Source organism: Aotus nancymaae, unplaced genomic scaffold (genome assembly GCF_030222135.1).
Source record: "Aotus nancymaae isolate 86718 unplaced genomic scaffold, 86718_ANA_hifiasm-v0.15.2.pri h1tg000079l, whole genome shotgun sequence".
Taxonomy (NCBI): Eukaryota; Metazoa; Chordata; class Mammalia; order Primates; family Aotidae; genus Aotus; species Aotus nancymaae.
The window spans coordinates 199,599-220,869 of NW_026988494.1; the positions used below are offsets into that span (position 1 = coordinate 199,599).

General features: G+C 39.2%; 1 protein-coding gene across 1 annotated transcript; it reads right to left on the reverse strand.

Annotated features, from left to right (window-relative positions):
• Window positions 1-6,063: 6,063 nt before the first annotated feature.
• IDO1 (indoleamine 2,3-dioxygenase 1) lies at window positions 6,064-20,094 on the reverse strand. The gene is made up of 10 exons (XM_012476084.3): window positions 19,900-20,094; window positions 16,362-16,457; window positions 16,125-16,244; window positions 15,365-15,483; window positions 14,198-14,212; window positions 11,926-12,025; window positions 10,950-11,067; window positions 9,731-9,782; window positions 9,113-9,261; window positions 6,064-6,684 (listed from the first exon to the last, which is right to left on the reverse strand). Exons 1-10 carry the CDS (start codon window positions 19,984-19,986, stop codon window positions 6,332-6,334), a joined length of 1,209 nt encoding a protein of 402 aa, XP_012331507.1. The 5' UTR covers window positions 19,987-20,094; the 3' UTR covers window positions 6,064-6,331.
• Between the last annotated feature and the right edge of the window lie 1,177 nt (window positions 20,095-21,271).

A 21,271-nucleotide genomic window follows, 5' to 3' on the forward strand; every position in this document is an offset into this window, starting at 1 on the left:
AACCTCATCTCTACTAAAAGTACAAAAATTAGCTGGGTGTGGTGGTGAGTGCCTATAATCCCAGTGACTCGGGAGGCTGAGGCAGGAGAATGGGTTGAACCTGGGAGGCAGAGGTTGCAGTGAGCCGAGATTGTGCCACTGGATTCCATCCTGGGCAACAGAGCGAGACTCTGTCTCAAAAAAAAAAAAAAAGAATGCACAAAGCATTCAGCCCATGGACCAAACATTAAATGAAAATACATGTGCATTTTGCAATCTCTAGGGAAATATAATTGGGAATTTTATACTGTTTACATTGTTCTCAGTAGAGAACAGTGATTTTTTTAATTGAGTTGCTAGTCCACAATTGTCAGTCTTGATGTTTACATGATGCGTAAGAGGTTAGAAAAGAAGTTCCCAGTGTACTTACCACGATAATGAAAATGCAACATTCTTGTGATGACCTGGTGGGTGAAATATCAAGCTTCGTTTCCTAAGAATGTTTTCATTCTGTTCTTTAGATATCTGTTGCCATCCGCATTACCGTACATTTCTAATATCAGGTCTAATCCAATCCTTGTCTTGAAAATATTTATAAAGTTCCAATGTAGGAGGATGTTTCAACTGGCAGTGCATTTTCTTTATTTTTTTTTTTTCATTTTAATGTTTAAAAATTTTTATTTATTTTTACTATTTATGGCAGTACATTTTCATCTCACTTTGGACTCTCTGTATTCTTATCGCTTTCTTAACTATCATTTTGACCAAAATTTCCAAACCTTTGTGTATGGATTCAACTTTGCAGACACCAGCAAATGATCCCTTACCAGGCAGATTTCCAACTTTAAAATTCTCCATCTTCTTTCTGTGGCAACTCACATTTTCAGGCACCAGCCTCTGCATTCACTGGGCTCAGCTCCCATGGCAAAAGTGCAACCACCTTAGCGTCTCCAGGTCATCTTCCAAGGCCAGGGCCTTGCCTCTGAGCTCTTGTTTTCAAAAGCTTGAGCCCTTGCTCCACATAGCAGTAATGAGCACAAAAATAAGTCTTCTTCCACCCCACCTCCACTGTTCTCTTATTACTACAACATAATGAAAAGTCATACATGAGTTGGGAATTTGAAGGGAGACTTGTGCAGTCAATTATCCAATACTGTGATAGCAAAGTTCAAAAGAAACCGAGTTCCCTTGTAAAAGAAAATTTGCCAACAGAGGAGATTGTATTGTGTAGTGGTTTGAAATACTCCGTAGTCAGATTGCCCAGGTTCAATCTTTTACTTTGTCATAGCTGTGTGGTTCTTGAAAACTACTGAACTACATTGGATACCAATTCCCATATAGGAAAAAGAAGTACTAGTAATAGTACCTGTCTCTAGATTCATTGTTTTGATTAAGTGATTAATGAATATGACACTTGTAGGAAAGTAAGAGGCATATGAAAGAATTAAGTATTTATTAGCTATCATTATTAATTTATAGTTTAAAAAAGTAGATGTTCCAGAAGATTCCCTATATTAGGCAATTCTGATGCTCATTTGCAAAATTCGTATTTTTATGTTTACTTCTTGCATTATATATGAGGCTAGGTCAACAAGCCAAAGTTATGTGTTTGCTTGTTTATTTAATGCTAGGCATTCAGAGGAAAATTTTCAACTAAGGTACACCAATCAATTTAACTTTAAAGCTAAGTATCAAACTTACCTCCTATAAAAAACGTTCCTCAACTTTTCAAACAGAATGAATCATTTTCTATTTTGTGCCGCTATCACACACAATTTTCTTGTTAGTCTAACGATTATAGAAGTAATCACCCCCAAAGAAACACAATATGATGTCTCGTCTCTGTAAGCTAATTGAGACTAGAAAAAGTGTTTTATTGATATTTAAATATCAAGCAACTAAAAGAATGAATGTCTGTGCAAAAGTGAGTCAAGCCAGATGTGTGTTATTGACGTCCCGTTCTCTAGAGGTGTTTCCACAGAAGCTGAGTACATTGCCTCCTATATATTAAAGTAATGAAGAGCTCATCTTTGGAGCCTGACTGTGCAGATTTATACCCTAGCGTTGTCTCTTCCTTGTTATGTTCTTGAACAAATTTAGCCTCTGGCATCTCAATTTCCTCATCTGTAAAATGAGGAGAGTAATAATACATAGAATTGCTTTGAAGATTAAATGACTGTATATAAAGACCATTAGGAGCAGTAATTGATGGTGTGAGTTCTAAATACAAGTGTGCTATTTCCCAGAGGCTCTGGAGATGGAATTTCTGCCTGTGTGGGCCATTTTGTTTCATATTTGGCAAGAATCTTAGGAACCATTAAGTGTATGTTTATATGAAAAATTTTTGGCTTGGGTGAACTTCTAACCTTTTAATTGTTTATTGTCACAAAACAATTCTGTGGAAATGAGCAAAGTTCTATTTCCGGTTCATGGCTGACCATTACAAATGCATGACTGCACTAGTTCTTGTTTACAGGACATGAGACATTCAGAGTGGCGTAAACTGAGAAAAGTATTTCTCATTTCCATGTGAGATTATATATAATATAGTAGAGTGAAAAAAATAGGATTCCATAATACGTAAATAACTTCAACATTTAATATGCAAAACTGAATTATAGAAGGCAAGGGCTAAAGAATACTTTTTTGAACTTTGATATGGAAATGATACATATTTTAAGCTAAATTATCTTTATTTATGGAAAACAACATGTGGAGAAATACACCACTATGATTCTGTTCTCTCTCTTTCTTTCTCTCTCTCTTTCTCTCTCTTTCTCTCTCTCTTTCTCTCTTTCTTTCTTCTTTTCTTTCTTTCTCTCTTTCTTTCTTTTTCTTTCTCTCTCTCTCTTTTTGAGGGAGTCTCTCTCTGTTGCCTGAGTGCAGTGGCATGATCTTGGCTCACTGCAACCTTCACCTGCTGGGTTCAAGCTCTTCTCCTGTCTCAGCCTCCCAAGTATCTGGGATTACAGGCACATGCCACCACGCCCTGCTAATTTTTATATTTTTGGTAGAGATGGGGTTTCGTCATGTTGGCCAGGCTGGTCTTGAACTCCTGACCTCAAGTTATCAGCCCTCCTCGGACTCCCAAAGTGCTGGGATTACAGGCGTGAGCCACTGTGCCCTGCCACCACCATGAATTTCTGTATTTCCCATGACACAGACTGGGATAGAATTATCTTTAATTCCATTCAAATAGGAACTGTGTTACTTAAAATATATTACATCTTGTTAAAACTGTGCCTGTGATAGGAAACCACCTTCATCATCTTGTGATCCCACCCCACCCCTGGAGGAGCACTCACTGTGATGTGCAGAAAATGCATGGGACGTGGGGGCAGAAGCGGCAGGGCTTCTTATGAAACATACCAAGCATCTTGCCGTGCCTTTCCCACTCCAGAGATAGTTTAATTAGAGTAACTCAAGAATCTTGGTTTCTATTATGTGGACATACAGAAGAGACTCTGGAGCTAGTGTCCACACTCTCTGTAGGAGCACGTGGAGCCCAGCGTCAGTCCCTGTCTCACCTACAAGGCAGCAGTGGGCGCAACTTCTGTGGCAACGCTCCTTGCTTCCTCCCTTTCCCTCTATCCCTTAGTATCAGAGTAAAGGTGATGTTCTAAAGGAGAAGGCGTGGCTGCAGGGTCTTTCTTAGGGAACCAGAGACTCTCTGCATTTCAATACTAATTAGGTAAGACCAAGTCTGGAAGAGAGAAATGCCTGATGTGTCTGAAGCATAGCCTTTCCAGGGTTGTGGGCCAGAGTGATCAGTGTTGCAAGCAGAACACAAGACAGAAAGCATCTTGACCTATAGTGGCCCACGCCTGTAATCACAGCACTTTGGGAAGCCAAGGCAGGCAGATAACCTGAGGTCAGGAGTTCAAGACCAGCCTAGCTGACATGGTAAAACCCCGTCTCTACTAAAAATACAAAAAATTAGCTGGGTGTGGTGGCAGGCGCCTGTAGTCCCAGTTACTCAGGAGACTGAGGCAGGAGAATTTCCAGAACCTGGGAGGTGAAGGTTGCAGTGAGCCAAGATGGCACCATTGCACTCCTGCCTGGGTAAAAGAGCAAGACTCCATCTCAAAAAAAAAAAAAAAAAAAAAAAAGATCCTTAGCAATTTGCTTACCTATACTAGTAGTACATTATAGCTTCCTAACACTTCAGGACCATATTGCATTCAGGCCTCACAGTAAGAACCTCGTGAATAAGTCAGGGCTAGTGTTGTCATGCTTATTTTGCAGACATAAAATGTGACTTGCCTAAGGTCACAAAGCTGAAAGATGTCCAAATGAAACCCATGTCTTGGTCTCTTGACTCTTAGTTAGAGATTTCTGTACCACATTCAACTCTAAGAATGTGACGGTCTTTCTGGTTATCCCTTAAAACTTAAACACAGGCCAGGCACGGTGGATCGTGCCTATAATTCCAGCACTTTGGGAGGCTGAGGAAGGTGGATCACCTGAAGTCAGGCGTTCGAGACAAGCCTGGCCAACAGGGTGAAACCCTCTCTCTACTAAAAATACAAAAATTAGCCAGTGTGGTGGTGGCAGGCACCTGTAAGTACCAGCTAGTCAGGAGACTGAGGCAGAAGAATCGCTTGAACCCAGGAAGCAGAGGTTGCAGTGAGCAGAGATTACACCACTACACTCCAGCCTGGGCGACAGAGCAAGACTCCATCTTGGAAAAACCAAAAACGAAAACAAAACTTACGTGCATGTGCACACGCATATATGTATTTGGTAGGTATATGTGCATGGTGCATATATACCTTTTCATTATGAAAGTATATGTCCTCATTGCAGAAACATGGACAGGACCATGAAGAAGAAAATGTGTCCTGCCTGATAAATACTGCTATCATTTACATTTGGTACATTTTCTGTGGAATCTAGTGAAAGTTCACTGTAAGCAGGATGATTTCACTGAGTTAGGGTGTATTTAAGAAACAATATTAAAATAGTTTTTAGAAATTTGGCTTTTAGTAGTGTATGGCTACATTTCCTTCCCCAAACCTACTTGGGTATACTCATTTAAATTCCTGTGTACTTAAAAGAGCTCAGAGCTTCTTCAGGGCTGAGGTTTTCATATGCTTGCTAATTCCACACCCATGAGACCATGGTGCTTTTTCCCTCCATCTCATCTTCTGTAACTTACCTGATTTCTGGCTGACCATTTACAATCTCATGAGTTCCTGCCCAGTCAACTCACTTCCTCCCCTTTCCCTTCCAAAATTATTTTTTCCTCCACCTTAGTTTACACTAAATAGAGCAAAAAGAAAAAAGATGAGAGTCATCAAAAATTTTTGCTCCCACTGTTAACCAACTAATTGTGTGACCATCGGTAAGTTATTCCACCCTGCTGTGCCTCAATGTTGTCATCTTTAAAATGAAGAGCTTAGCTTTGACAATCTGTAAGTTCCTCTCAGGCTGTAACTTTTTAGGTTTCCATTATTAAATATGTTCATGCCAGAGTGTGAGTGCCCATAATCTGAATCTTGCAGTTTTATTTCAAAGGTGAACTCTTCTTGTTAGCTCAGGTTAATTTATTCATACATTCATTCTTTCTTTTATTATTTATTTAACATATATTTGCTAAGTATCTACTAAAAGCTGGAATGTGGCTGGCTGCGGTGGCTCACGCCTGTAATTCCAAAACATTAGGAGGCCAAATCGTATCTTTCATAATCCTATGGAATCACAGGCATGAGCCACCACACCTGGCTGCATCCCAGCACCTTGAGAGGGATGCTGTAATCCCAGCACTTTGGGGAAGCCAAGTTGCTGGGATTATCATATATTCCAACGATAAGATACATTTATGCTGGGATGCATAAATCTGGTAAACAATATAGAATGTCTCTGACTTCAAGAAGCTTATCATGTAAAAAAAAATCATAATAATTAAAAAAAGAAGCTTATCATGTGATGAGAATACAGACAAGTAAACAGGTAATTATGAAAAAATCTCACATTAACATAGGGAATGTATAGGAGTCTATTAGCCCTGCTGAAAGCAGGTTAGAGTAGGTCTCATCTAAAGAAAGATTTGATTATGGTTATAATCAAATAAATCAAGCAAGATTTGTTATATCTTATGCATTTTTATTTATTGAATTTCATCATTTTATTCCAATGATAAGATACAGATTATAAAACTTCTATAATTTTTAATATTTACACATAATTACCTTTTGTTGTTTTCCTACAAGAAATGCACAGATATTTTGAGGTCTTTTGTATTGCATTATTGATAAAACATTGCGTAGTATTAATTCGTGGCTCTGTTATAAAGGGTAGAGACAGGAATATGTGTCTATGCTATGATGAAATGTGCTCTTGTTGGGTTACATTAACCTTCCTTCAAAAGAGATTTCTGGGTTGTCGTTCTTACAGTCTTTAGGAAATTCATTAAATCAGTGCCTCCAGTTCCTTTGTTTTCCTGTTCTGAAGGCTCTTTGGAGGTGTTGTTCTTTGATTTCTGACTTGCAGGAATCAGGACGTACTTAGTTACAATTTGCAGATGGTAGTTCCTCAGATTGACCAAAGCTTTCACACAGGCATCATAAGCTTCCTGCAGGCCAGCATCACCTTTTAAAAGGACAAACTCACGAACTGAGGGATTTGACTCTAATGAGCACAGAAAGTTCCTGTGAGCTGGTGGCATATACATTCTCATGTCCTGGAGGAACTGAGCAGCAGATCCTATAGGATCAAGAGAAAGACGAGGAAATGTGAAGGTCACAGCATTCCCCAATCCAGGAGAGAAAGGCAGAGTCAGGTCAGAGTGGACAGGAGATCACCAACACAGCAGTCACTGAGGTCAAGGTAATTCGATTTGAAGGCTAATGTTTGGCTATTAGTCTTGCTATTATAGCAATCATAATTGTTGTAAAATATTATTAATTTTGAAAACTGGATGAACTAAATTCACTTTCCCACAATAAGTATTTTTGTTTGCACTTTCTTTTCTTTTCTTTCTTTTTTTATTTTTTTGAGACAGAGGTTCGTTCTTGTTGCCCAGGCTGGAGTGAAATGGCGCAATCTCGGCTCACTACAACCTCTGCCTCCCCGGTTCAAGCAATTCTCCTGCCTCTGCCTCCTGAGTAGCTGGGATTACAGGCATGCACCACCAAGCCTGGCTAATTTTTCATTTTTAGTAGAGACTGGGGTTTCTCCATGTTGGTTAGGCTGGTCTCGAACTCCTGACCTCAGGTGATCTGCCAGCATCAGCCTCTCAAAGTGCTGGGATTACAGGCGTGAGCTACTGCACCCAGCCTTTGCACTTTCTTCCTCACTTTTCTATTGTAAGAAGCTGATGTTATAGACAAGGGCATATATAATCTACATTTGACAGATCATGACTGAGTCTTAAGAGAGTTTAAGAGATTGTGTTTAAATGAGTGTTCAGCAATAGCAAAGATATGGAATGAACCCAAGTTTCTATCAATGGTGGATGGGACAAAGAAAATGTGGTACATGTACACCATGGAATACTACACAGCCATGAAAAAGAATGAAATTATGGGCTTTACAGAAACATGGATGCAGCTGGAGGCCATTAGCTTAAGTTAGCCTAAGCGAATTAATGCAGAAACAGCAAACCAAGTATCACATGTTCTCACTGATAAGTGGGAGCTAAATATTGAGTACACATGGACACAAAAGATGGGAACAATAGATATTGAGGATCTGAAATAGGGGATGGAGGGAGGAAAAATTACCTATCAGATACTATGTTCTATACTTGGGTGAGGGGATCATTAGAAGCCCAAGCATCAGCATCACTCAATATACCTGTGTAACAAACCTGCACATGTATCCCCTGAATCTAAAATAAAAAATTAAATATGATTAAAAAAATTAAAAATAAGTGCTCAAGTTAAGAAAAACACGTTTGGGCCAGGTGTGGTGGCTCAGACCTGTGATCCCAGCACTTTGGGAGGCCGAGGTGGGTGGATCACGAGGTCAGGAGTTCAAGACCAGCCTGACCAACGTGGTGAAACCCTGTCTCTACTAAAAAGACAAAAATTAGCCAGGTGTGATGGTATACACCCGTAATCCCAGCTACTCGGGAGACTGAGGCAGGACAATCGCTTGAACCCAGGAAACAGAGGTTGTGGTGAGCTGAGATCATACCACTGCACTCTAGCCTGGGTGACAGAGCGAGACTCCATCTCAAAAAAAAAAAAAGAAAAGAAAAGAAAAGAAAAATACATGTTTTTACCCAGCCTGATGCTTTCCCTTTTGACTATTAAACAGTAGTTTAGCAAAACAGAAAATTAGAAAGAAGTTCTTCTTGGAGCTTATTCCTCTCCTCCAGCCCTTAGAAGGCATATAATGAATGTGGCACGTCTTTAAACTTTGGTGTAGGCATTGCTCTGGGTGGCTGGGGCCACAGGACAGCTGAACAAGAGCAAGGCCCAGACCCTGCTTGCCACTGAGGTCTTTAGCTCCCCTTAACAGCCCTGTCTCATTTGATCAGACTGTCTCTTTCTGAGTCTGATCATACATTTTCTGAACATGTGATATTGACTTCACCAGAGTCAACCAGTCTTTATATACATGTTCAGATATCAAGATGAAGCTTGGGTGTGAGGAAAGCTCTGCCACTTTTTTTATTTTTTATTTTTGTTTTGAGACAGAGTTTCACTCTTTCGCCACTGGAGTGAAGTGGTGTAATCTCGGCTCACTGCAACCTCTGCCCACCGGGTTTAAGCGAGCCTCCTGAGTAGCTGGGATTACAGGCGGCACCACCACGCCCAGTTAATTTTTGTATTTTTAGTAGAGACGAGGTTTCACCGTGTAGGCCAGGCTGGTCTTGAACTCCTGACTTCAGGTGATACATCTGCCTTGACCTCCCAAAGTGCTAGGATTACAAGCTTGAGTCACTGCGCCCAGCCAGCTCTGCCACTTTCTAGCTGGTTCAGAAGGAACCAGTCACTGACCCTCATAAAGTTTATGCATCTTCATTTTTAAAATGGGATGATGGCAACCAAATCCCTACTTGCCTGGTTCTGCTAAAACCATCAGATAAGCTCAGATGAGATGCTGATGGGAAGGTGCTTTGTAGATATCCAAATACAATTGTGTTCACATAAGAGATGATTATTTCTTGTTATTTTCCACTCACCTCCACCAGCCCTCTGCGGGATGCCCAGGAGGACGTCAAAGCACTGAAAGATGCTGCTTTGGCCTGCACTGCCCCCTGAAAACTGCTTTGCATCTTTCCAGAACCCGTCATACGTCAGACCTTCTGATAGCTGGGGGTTGCCTTTCCAGCTATCAGAGGAAAGAAAGAAAGAAAGAAAAATCATTCTTTAGATTAATTGCTAATTTTTAGATATCAAATCTGGCACTAGCGGTGAATAGAAGGTGACAAGAGATGGATTTCATGATCCTTCTTTCTCGCCCCCTTCCCCCTGCTCATTTTCATTCATGAGAATAATAAGTAATATGATCCTGAGCAAATCTGGCATAAATATTCTAGGAATGGAACCTTACCTTGGCACCAGCACGGATCATTCCACTCTTTTTAAAATGACTAGCTTTCCTGTTTTCCCTTTTCTACCCCCCGCTGTACATTCCTGGCCAAGTAATAACAGAGAGAACAGTCTAGTGTTTTTCTACCACATGAATTTTTGGATATAAATTGTTAGCCAAACCCAATGGATATGAGGGACTGTCCAAGGGAATTGGTGGTGTTCTTTGTTAAGTGAGAGCAAACAAATTCAAATGTAAGACTACATACCCAGCCAAATATATGCGAAGAACATTGAAAAATACTTGCGGGTCCACGTGCTCTGTAAAAAGATGGAATGTGTTTAATTAGGCAGCATAAGAGGTATACAGGGAAATCAAGATATTGTGTACAACTGATAGTGGATTTCGGCAGAGGCTGCAGGAAAGGCATTAGGTCAGTATGTGCAAAACAAAGCCCCTGCGGATAAGCATTCACTTTCCTGCCCTCTTCCAGGAGGCCAGTTAAACTGTAAATATTTGTTTAGCGCTATTTTACGTGCTTACTGATGCAACAGATAAACTGTTTACATAGAGAAAGAAACAAACCGAAGACAAAATATAAACCAAACCAAAACAAAAACCAAGAAGAAACTAGATCTATTTTTAAAATTTTTAAAAATTGTTTGGAGACAGGATCTCACTTCATCACTTAGGCTAGAATGTAATGACCAAAGCTCACTGCCGCCCCAACTCCTGGGCTCAAGCAATCTTCCCACCTCAGCCCCCCAAGTAGCCGAACTACAGGTATGAGCCACCACACTCAGCCTCCTACCCTACTTGATTTGAAAATCCAGCTTCTTGACAAGGACCAAATAGCAATCACTCAAAACCCAGAGATAAACAATCAGATTGGTTGAGTCTGCTCAGTAGGGCAGATTTCCTGTCGCAAATTACTGCTTATGCACTTTTTTGTGTGTGTTTTTTTGGGGGTAGTTTTTTAGCTGTTAATTTCACCACAAGTTTTCAGCTCAATGAAAAACTTCTCCCCCCTCCACTGGCAGTACATTCCTGGCCGAGTAATAACAGAGAGAACAGAAAGCTGACTTTTCTGTGTTGTTTCTTAATTTGTGAATAAGCAGAATTAGGAAAGAGTTCTTATCAAGTAGAAGCTATGTTTTTTCGGAACTCAGCCAGTTTTTCTAAGGTTTTTAGTGGGAGGTAAGGAAGTTCCTTAGAGTTAAATAGACCAGCCTGGAACTCTGGCTTCACTATTTACTGCCTGTGGAATCTGAAGTCATTTATCCTGTCTTTCTCAATTTAGATTACCTTACTTGTAAAATGGAGGTAATAAAACCTACCACATAGAAAGCGTAATGGTTTATAAGATAAAACACCTAAAGTGAAAACATGCTAAGTGATAGTTGCTTTTTGCTTCCCCTTTTCAACTATTTTGCACTTGGAAGCTTTGACTTGTCAGGCTAGACCGTTGCACGGCATACAACACTTGCCATGGATTTGGTGAAACACCTGAAGCGCTTTCTCCAGGCAGGAAGCTATTTTCAACAGCGCCTTTCGCAAAGTGTCCAGTTCTTGCATTCGCATTGCCTTGAATATAGTAGGGATTTCCTTAAAAAAAAACAGCAGACAAGCATTTAAGGTTTTCTAAAGCTAAACATTGACATAGAACAAAATTCTTCTGTCTTTGTCTTTTTTTTCTTCTTTTTTTTTTTTAACAGAGTCTTGCTCTGTTGCCCAAGCTGGAGTGCAATGGCAAGATCTCAGCTCACTTCAACCTCTGTTTCCCCAGGCTCAAGCGACTCTTGTGCCTCAACCTCCAAGTAGCTGGGATTTTACAGGTGCGTGCCAAGATGCCCGGCTAATTTTTATATTTTTAGTTAGAGACGGGGTTTCACCACGTTGGCCCGGCTGGTCTCCAACTCCTCACTTAAGTGACCTGCCCACCTCAGTCTCCCAAAGTGCTGGGATTATAGGCGTGAGCCACCATACCTGGGCAAACTCTCCGGTCTTGATCCATAAATTAAATTTGGAATTTTTACATTTCTTTCCTGGGCTGGACACCCTATTTGACTAATTTCTTTATATTTCTAGAAGCTTGGATTTGTTTTCATTCACATAGCATTTAATTTAGAGATGTTTATATAGTTGTATATGTTTCATTTCTATTTTTGATAACCAAAACTATTGAATTTATGACACTGTGTATCATAGTTCCAAATCCAGATTTCATTGAAAATTTTTATTTCCTACAGAGGTTTCAAGTTGGACTTTAAGTATATGGCTCTGAGATTTTATATTTTAGGTAATACACAAATATAAATAATTGATCCTCTATTCACAATTAAATGATCCCATGTTGTATTGTTAAGGATAAAGTTAACTCATGCTTAATATAGTTTAGGCTCCTAAGTGGTTGCTCTGCTTATGTAAATTGATGTATAAATTTTGAAGTGAGGATAGACATACTTTGATTGCAGAAGCAGCTTCTATTTCCACCAATAGAGAGACCAGGAAGAATCCTTTACTGCAGTCTGTATGACGAAATGAGAACAAAACATCCATGTTCCTAAGGAAATCAGATAAGGAAGGCAAGAAATTTAGCAAAAAGTGGTTTTTTGACGTTTTAATTTATTCTATTTTATTTTCAACATAATTTTCTGAGAGTGGTGTGGCAGGCCTTACTATCTCCATTATGTAGTTGAGAATATTAAGACTCAGTTGTTAGGCCCATTGTCTAAGATCATATAATTAATAGTAAATAGACTAAATTGAGACCTAAAATTTCATATTAGAACTCAGAACTAGGGCTGGGCATGGTGGCTCACACCTGTAATTCCACCACTTTGGGAGGCCGAGGTGGGTGGATCACCTGAGGTCAGGAGTTCAAGACCGTTTGGCCAATGTGGTGAAACCCCGTGTCTACTAAGAATACAAAAATTAGCTGGGCATGGTGGTGGACACCTGTAATCCCAGCTACACAGGAGGCTAAGGCAGGAGAATCAGTTGAACCCAGGGGGCAGAGGTTGCAATGAGCCAAGATCGCTCCATTGCATTCCAGCCTGGGCAACAAGAGCGAGACTCCATCTCAAAAACAAAAAAAAACAAAAAACGCTCAGACCTAGAAATTCTCTAACTAGTTCTGTTTCTATAATCCTGTTAACTTTTCACAGGCATTTATATTACCATACATATATACTCAATGTTTACAGAGATATCTGTGAGGTAGAATTTTAAGAGGTAACCTTTTGTTTAAATAATTACATTCATATTCATATTTTAATTTGTGAGCCTAATTCAGTTTCTCAAATGTCTTTACAAAGGCGTTGACTGCGAAATTCAAATAACTGATTAGACCCTGTTTTTCTCTTCAATTGAAGTTTTGACATTGGTGAAAACATGATCTTAGTATCTGTATAGCTATGAGTTTTGTGGTGGTTAAATTCATGGTATCTGAAGCCAGACCACCTCTGCAACTTATTTGCTGTGTGACCTTGAGCAAGATACCACATCGTCTGCCTTGGTGTTCCCATCTGTAAAATGGGACTGACTGCTAATATCATCCTCCTGTTTAAAAGCCTTCCAGTTTCTCCCTTATCTTAAGATTCTGTTTTAACTGCTTATCATAGTTAATAAAATCCTACATAATCTTATTTTTTTTGAGACGGAGTCTTGCTCTGTCACCCAGGCTGGAGTGCAATGGCATGATCTTGGCTCACTGCCACCTCTGCCTTCCGAGTTCAAGCGATTCTCCTGCTTCAGCCTCCTGAGTAGCTGGGATTACAGGTGTGTGCCACCATGTTCTGCTAATTTTGTATTTTTAGTAGAGGAGGGGTTTCACCATGTTGGCCAGGCTGGTCTCAAACGCCTGACCCCAGGTGATCCAACCGCCTCAGCCTCCCACAGTGCTGGGATTATAGGCATGAGCCACTGCACCCAGCCATCTTTAAAAAAAAATTATTAATCCTTTTCTCACACTGTTATTTTTATTATTTATTATCAGTGACATTAGCCATCCTTCAGCTTTGATAATGCACCAAGATATTTGACGTTGAAGGCCTCAGTTTTGTTGTTTCTTCTGCTGTGAACACCAGTACCTTTTTCCTCTAGCTAATTCCTAACTCACTCTTCAGGACTCAAATAACTTGCTTCAAGGGTTCCCCCATTACCCCTTTTATTTGGTTGGGGATCCCAATACTTTATCTTCTTACACCTTCTCTCAGTCATATGGCAGTTTACACAATTTTATGTACAAAGCCTTTCCTCTCTGTTAGTCTAGCTTCACCAAGGAGAGTTTATACTGATGATATTTACCTTAGTTTTTCCGTCTCTTAGCCTATGTTTAGTATATATTATAGGTCAGAAGTAGTAAGGATTGGGTCAAAAAGAAATTAGCATATGGTTACTTATAGACACTGGTAACTATGGACTAGGAGTTATTAAGTCATAGATACACAGATGTATGTGTGTTTTGTATGTTTGCCTAATAATCTCCTATAGATGTATTTGAGTAGCATTCTTGTATATATCTATAGCTATAATATCAAATAGACATAGTTGTAACACAATCATAGATATAATTAAAGACTGAGATTGTTTGTTCTCTAAATAATCACTTAAATTATTTTTTTGCCTGAATTCAGTTAATCATATAAAAAATGTATTTGGCTTTATTGATAAACCTACGTTCAACTACAAATAACAAATAATTTTTAGAATAAAACAAGAATCAGATACTTACTCATAAGTCAGGGGCCTTATGAAAGCAGCCATGAAGCAATGGGCCAATTGGAAGAGAGAAAGAAAATCAACTTAACATCAAATAATGATGAGTTGTTGCTATTTGATTGACTACTACTGATCTATCAGTGGTAAGACACAGACAGGTAAAAAGAAAAACTTTTAAAAAAGATTTCTTCAGTAGGCATTACAAACATTTAACTTAATAACTTACAAATGAATTAAATAATTAAATATGCAAAGAACTCACATGGACAGTCAAAACTAATTGTTTTATTTCTATTTTTTTTTGAGACAGGGTCTCCCTCTGTCGCCCAGGCTGGAGCACAGTGGCGTGAACATGGCTCACTGCAGCCTCAACTTCTTGGGCTCAAGTGATCCTCCTATCTTAACCCACTGTGTAGTTGGGACCACAGGCATATGCCATCATTCCTGGCTAACTTTTTTTTTAACTAATTGTTAATAATAAACTTGATAGCTCAACTTCTTTCATTTTGTGGTAATCCCATTTGCAGAATATTCTTCTACCAGCACATGCCCAAAGTCGTGGTCTTTGATTCTCCCTTCCCTTTATTGTAGCAGATCTCATGCCTAAATGGGTAAAAATGGTCTACATCCTGAGCAGACTGCTCTGAAAAGCCAGTCATTGCTGCCTGTTATTAAAGATGTGTTGACTCTTAACCACAACTGGCTTCTTAAAAATTAAACTGATTGAATCTCAAAAACCTGCTAATCAAAAGAAGTCAGATACACAAGACTCTATACTCTATGCTTTCATTGATATGAAACCCAATAACAAAAATAATTTAATTTTTGATAAAGCAAATAAGAATATATTTGTCTGTGGCAGGAAAGGGAATTGAAAGAGGCATAAAGAAATTTTCTGAGGTGATAAAAAATATTCTATATCTTGCTGAGAGTGGTGGGTATATGTATGTATGCAATAGTCAAATTCAAGCTGACCACTTAAGATCTGCGCATTTTGCTGTGTTAACTATACACCTCTCACATATGTGCACATTTGTAGTGGTAGACACAGCAGTCCAAGAAACCATACCCAGCAACAGAGAGGAAAACTGTGCTGCCCAAAATTAAGCCAATAAGTAACTCCTGTTTTATTTAATTGGCACGTACTCCAAAATTCCTGTTGTTATCACCATTTACATACTTGTTAGGATCCTTTTTCTTCCAGTTTGCCAAGACACAGTCTGCATAAACCAGAATAGGAGGCAGCTGCAGCTTCTCGGAGAGTTGGCAGTAGGGAACAGCAATATTTTTTGGCAAGACCTGATTAAAATACAGTAGTTAGTTTTCTGTTTTGTTTTGTTCTGTTTTGTTTTGTTTTGAGATGGAGTCTTGCTCTTGTCACCCAAGCTGGAGTGCAGTGGTGGGATCTCAGCTCACTGCAATCTCCCCCTCCTGGGTTCAAGCGATTCTCCTGCATTCAAGCGAATCTCCCACCTCAGCCTCCCAGGTAGCTGGGATTACAGGCGCCTGCCACCACACCCGGCTATTTTTTGTATTTTAGTAGAGATGAGGTTTCGCCATGTTAGCCAGGCTGGCCTTGAACTCCTGACCTCAGGTGATCCATCCGCCTCGGCCTCTCAAAGTGCTGGGATTACAGGGGGTGAGCCCCCGCGCCTGGCCCATTTGTGTTTTAAAGGTTAGATATTGTAGTCTGTATTAGTTTTATGTAATTAGGGTTGATAGTTAAAATACAGGATGAAAAATAAAGTGAAAGACTAAAAATATAATAATAATAACAGTTGACATGTCAAACCAGGGTATATTTTCTTTTTCATATTGTTGTGTCATCTAAATTTTGCACGATGCAGTTATAAATGCTTTTAGAAAATTTTTGTAAAGTTAAATGTAAATTAGATGAAAATCTGTCACACAGCATAAGAAATCTGAGAAAATCTCCAAACCTTCCGGACATCTCCACAACCTCGATCCCACACATATGCCATGGTGATGCATCCCAGAACTAGATGTGCAAGGCGCTGTGACTTGTGGTCTCTGAGATGATCAATGCTGAGCATGTCCAACTGAGGAAAAATAAAGCAAATGACTCAAATCAATCTCAGTAATGTTTCATGCTTCAAAACCAAGTTAAGGATGTTAAGAAGCTATATAAGAAGACAAATGTAATACATATTTCAAACCTTCTCAACTCTTTCTCGAAGTTTGCCAGACTCAATGAGATCAGGCAGATGTTTAGCAATGGACATCCAGTCATTATAAACATCAGGTAGGTTTTCCTTGAAAAAAAAGAAAAGAACTTTATTTACGAGTAGCAGTTACTGTAGCTCCGGCTTCCCACTGATGGTCTGCCTTGCCTCCACATCCATTTTGTGCCATGTTGCCCTGGCACATGGCTTACCTGTCTGGAAATACCAGCCTCTGTCTTGTCACCTGCACAGCAGGGCTGAAGACCCTCTCTGTGTTCTACGTCTTCCTCTCTCTTCAAACACTACCATTTGTAGCTTTTCAAAGTTCACCTCAAAGGTTCCATTAAAATCCTCCTAACTAATCTATCTGACACTAATCTCCTCCATTATAAATTCTACAGATTATGCCTTTTCATATTGCTAAACAATTATGATCTGATACTTTTTTTTTTTTTTTTTTTTTTGAGATGCAGTCTTACTCTATTGCCCAGACTGGAGTGCAGTGGCATGATCTTGGCTCACTACAACCTCTGCCTCCTAGATTCAAGCAATTCTCCTGCTTCAGCCTCCTGAGTAGCTGGGATTACAGGCATGTGCCACCACGTCCAGCTAATTTTTTATTTTTAGTAAAGATGGGATTTTACCATGTTGGCTAAGCTGGTCTCAAACTCCTGACCTCAGGTGATTTGCCTGCCTTGGCATCCCAAAGTGCCACGATTAGCATTGTATTTGATAGCACTTTCGACATGTGTAAAATTTAATCAGTAATATGCTCTGGTTCAGAGAATCCCTAAAAGGTATAATATAAATTTATAAAGAATCATACTGAGGTTTATTCAAATTCTGCTACATTAGAGAATGTGCCTTGTATCTACATGAAATCAGAAAATACACTATTTTCCTTTGGAATAAGAAGCAAATAAATTGTGAGAGATAAAATAGACTTTTTTTGGTTTATAATTTCTAGGAAAGATCTTCAGTGAAGAAATAAAAGGTACCACTAATTTTTTTTCATGTTTCAGGGACAGCGAATCTAGCTTCTTCGGCACCTCAGCTAGCAGAATTATTATTATTATTATATCGAGACAGGGCCTCACTCTGTCACCCAGGCTGGAGTACAGTGGTGTGATCTCAGTTCATTGTAACCTCTGCGTCCTAGGTTCAAACACTTCTCCTACCTTAGCCTCCAGAGTAGCTGGGACTAAAGGTGAATCAACACGCCAGCTAATTTTTCTTGTATTTTTAGTTGAGATGGGGTTTCACCATGTTGGCCAGGCTGGTCTCAAACTCCTGACTTCAAGTGATCCACCCACCTTAGTCTCCCAAAGTGCTGGGATTACAAGTGTAAGCCACTGTGCCTAGTGAGTATTATTATTATTATTATTTCTGAGACAGAGTCTCACTTCTGTTGCCCAGGCTGGAGTGTAGTGGTGCGATCTCAGCTCACTGAAACCTCTGCTTCCTGGGTTCAAGCAATTCTCCTGCCTCAGCCTCCTGAGTAGCTAGGATTACAGGTGTGTGCCACCATACCTGGCTAATTTTTGTATTTTTAGTAGAGGCAGCATCTCACCATGTGGGCCAGACTGGTCTCGAACTCCTGACCTCGTGATCCGCCCACCTCGACCTCCCAAAATGCTGGGATTACAGGCATGAGCAACCGCTGCCTGGCCAAGAGTCATTTTTTTAAGTAGCCAAAGAAGAGTTTTGTTTGTTTTCTCTTGGGGTTTTGCCTCACCCTTTGCAATCTGTTCTACAGGTATTCATAATTATCACAGTTGTTGTATTTTTAAGGAGAACCAAATCTCTGAGAAAAAAACAAACCACGATTAGTAGTTTCTGAAAAAGAAGGTTTTATTGTACTATTGGTAAGTACATCCTTGAAACCATCCAGTCCTGGCATTTTTGTGGGCATGTGGGCAAGTAGCAAGTTTGAGTATTACTGATTTGCGTGAATAAAGCTAACTTGTGCTTTTGGCAATAAAATTAAAGCATATTCTTCATTTTCTTAAATTAACAATCTGAAGAGGAAAATTAGATTGCAAGGAGGTAGATGCTTTAAATTTGCCAATATCACCGAAGTATTTATAGTTACTTTATTTCTCAGCACAGTTAAGTTGGAATCTCTAACTAAACATTTGCTGCATTCAAAGGTGCTCTCCAGTATATGTGGACTATAACTGTTTGAGCTACAATAAAAAATATACTTATCTACAGAATTACTATAACACTTCATAGAAATCTTTTCCTGAAATCTCATGTACCTTGTTAAACTGAAGATTGAAAGAAATAAAAAAAAAAAAAAATCAATGCCTTATTATCACTTCTTAAGAGAGGCAGTGTGACATAATGGTTTAAAGATCCTGGATTCTGGAGCCAGACTGCTTAGGCTCATACTGGCCTCTAGCACTTGCTAGCTACATGGTTTGATAATCACTTAAATTCTACATTCCTTAGACTTCTCATTAGGAGAATGAGAATAATAACATACATACCTGCCTGGGTACAGTGGCTCTCACCTATAATCCCAGCACTTTGGGGGGCTGAGGCAGATGGATCACCTGAGGTCAGGAGCTCGAGATCAGCCTGGCCAACATGGTGAAACCCTGTCTCTACTAAAAATACAAAAAGTAACAGGGTGTGGTGGCAGATGTCTATAATCCCAGCCACTTGTGAGGCTGAGGCAGGGGAATTGCTTGAACCCGGGGACGGAGGTAGCAGTGAGCCGAGATCGTGCCACTGCAATCCAGCCTGGGTGATAGAGTGAGACTCCATCTCAATCAATGAACAAATAAATAAATAACATACCTTTTGGGATGGCTGTAAGAATGGAAAGGGTTAATTTGTAAATTGCTTAGAAAATACTGTATTTGATGATTAAAATATTGATGATAAATTGGTTTGCATAGCATTTATTAGAAGACAGAATAGAAAATGTAGTTTTTAAGGCAAACCTTTTTTCCACATACCTTGCACTTTATAGGTAAAACTTGCAAACAAGAAAAAAGGTAGTTCAGACTCTCACTTGAATCTTATGCTCAGTAAATAGCAAGCAATGATAATAGAACATGGAAAGTGCTTGATGTGCAATCTCATAAACCCCATCCAATTAGAAACACATGTTTTGTAAAATTTAAGGTATATCCCTAAAGAAAGGGATTTCTCTTTGACTCATAGCCCATTTAAAACTTGGGCTATTTCAAAACACTCTTTCAAAATACAGCTGTAATAGCCTCACATTGTGTTTTACTGTGTAATTCTTATGTAAAGCTGACATCTTTTCTATAGTTTCCTTATCTCATCACTCTACATACCCATGCTACATAAGTAAAAAATGCATAGATGACTCCATTTCTAGGGAGAAAACTTAAAACAAATTAAGTGAGATGCAATTATTACAACTCTCTCATTTTTACACTGCTTTATGTGTTTGCTTACTAGAAGTTACTGAACCACAGTTGTTTAGTAGAAGTTAACTGGCCAGGTAACTAATGAGAAGAAGAATGCATTTCCCCACGTTAGTGCCTTCTCTTACCAATGGATTTGGCAGAGCGAAGCCCACTTCTCCATCAATATCATACTCTTCACTGATAGTGCAGAAATTTTCCATAGCATGTGCCATTCTTCTAGTCTGCTCCTCTGGTGCTCCTCAGAGTCTGAAGAGTTTTCAGGGCATCCGTTTAGTATAGCTGTTGCCATAGCCAACAACCACAATTTATAGCAGAGGCAGTGAGTAATTACTTCCACTTTTGGAATGCTTTCATTTTCTAGTTTCTTTAAAAATGAGAAATAATCAAAGCACAAAAGCATCTCTGTACATCATCTGCTGAAACTGAAAGTTCATATTCCATGTCAAATTTGTCATTAAGCACATCATTTTCTTACTGCCATATGAGAAGCCAGAAAGGCCTGATGAAAAACACAGAACTATGGAAACAGGTGGCTGGAGAAGAACATTTTACTTTAAGGAAACTTGTAAATCTTTGAATGAAAAGAAAGGCTACAGTCCTAAACTCTCATTCACTTATTTCTCATTGGCTTTCTTTTAGGTTTCCATGGTTCTTTGAAAATGTGTCACGTTTCAGTGGCCTAGAAACAGCCTGTGATACACTGAACTGTTTGTCAATGGCTATGAAGTAGGAAAGAAATAGAAGCACATGAAAGATTAGAAAGACAGTAGCTCTCCACTTCCCTATTTTTCCTACCTAGACTTTTGTTGGTTTTTCCAATAATAGCTTTTGCTCTTCTCACATTTCTAGTTGGTAACTTTTAGGAAGATTGCCTTGCATCTAACTGTACCTGACTGCCAGGAACTGATAAGGCAACAGTCTGGCCTATCTGGGTACTTTGTAATATGTCAAAAGTTGGAGAAAAGGATAAAATACCTTGAAAATGTTTCTTTCAAAGTACGAATTAAGACTGCATTTGATAAGGGTTTATAGTTTTCGTGCAAGTTTATGGCTACTTTAGAGACATCGTTCGATCTTAGTGAGAACACGGAAGCTAAAGCAGAAACGCCCGTTCCTCTAGATCATCAAAGGGAGGAAAGAAAAATAGTTCCTGTAGTAAACTAAAAGACAATGCGGTTTTGTCATCAGTCAAGTTATTTCACAACTTGAAATAAATTGTGATAGCACATGGCTTTGGTTACAGTCTAGAATAGCTCTCAGGCTATCTTCTACTACGTGATGGCTGTTTCTTTCAACACATAGTTTTACAGGAAAATGTTCTTTGGATAGGAAATGTAAGGAAAACCAAAACAGAAATTATACAGCAAACAGAACACAGTGACGTGTTTTTATTAAATACATGACTCATGAGCCTAACATTTTGAGAATCAGTTCAAGGAAAACAAAAAATAAAAAATCATGCAGACCTATCATATCTACATAGAAGACAAAAATACC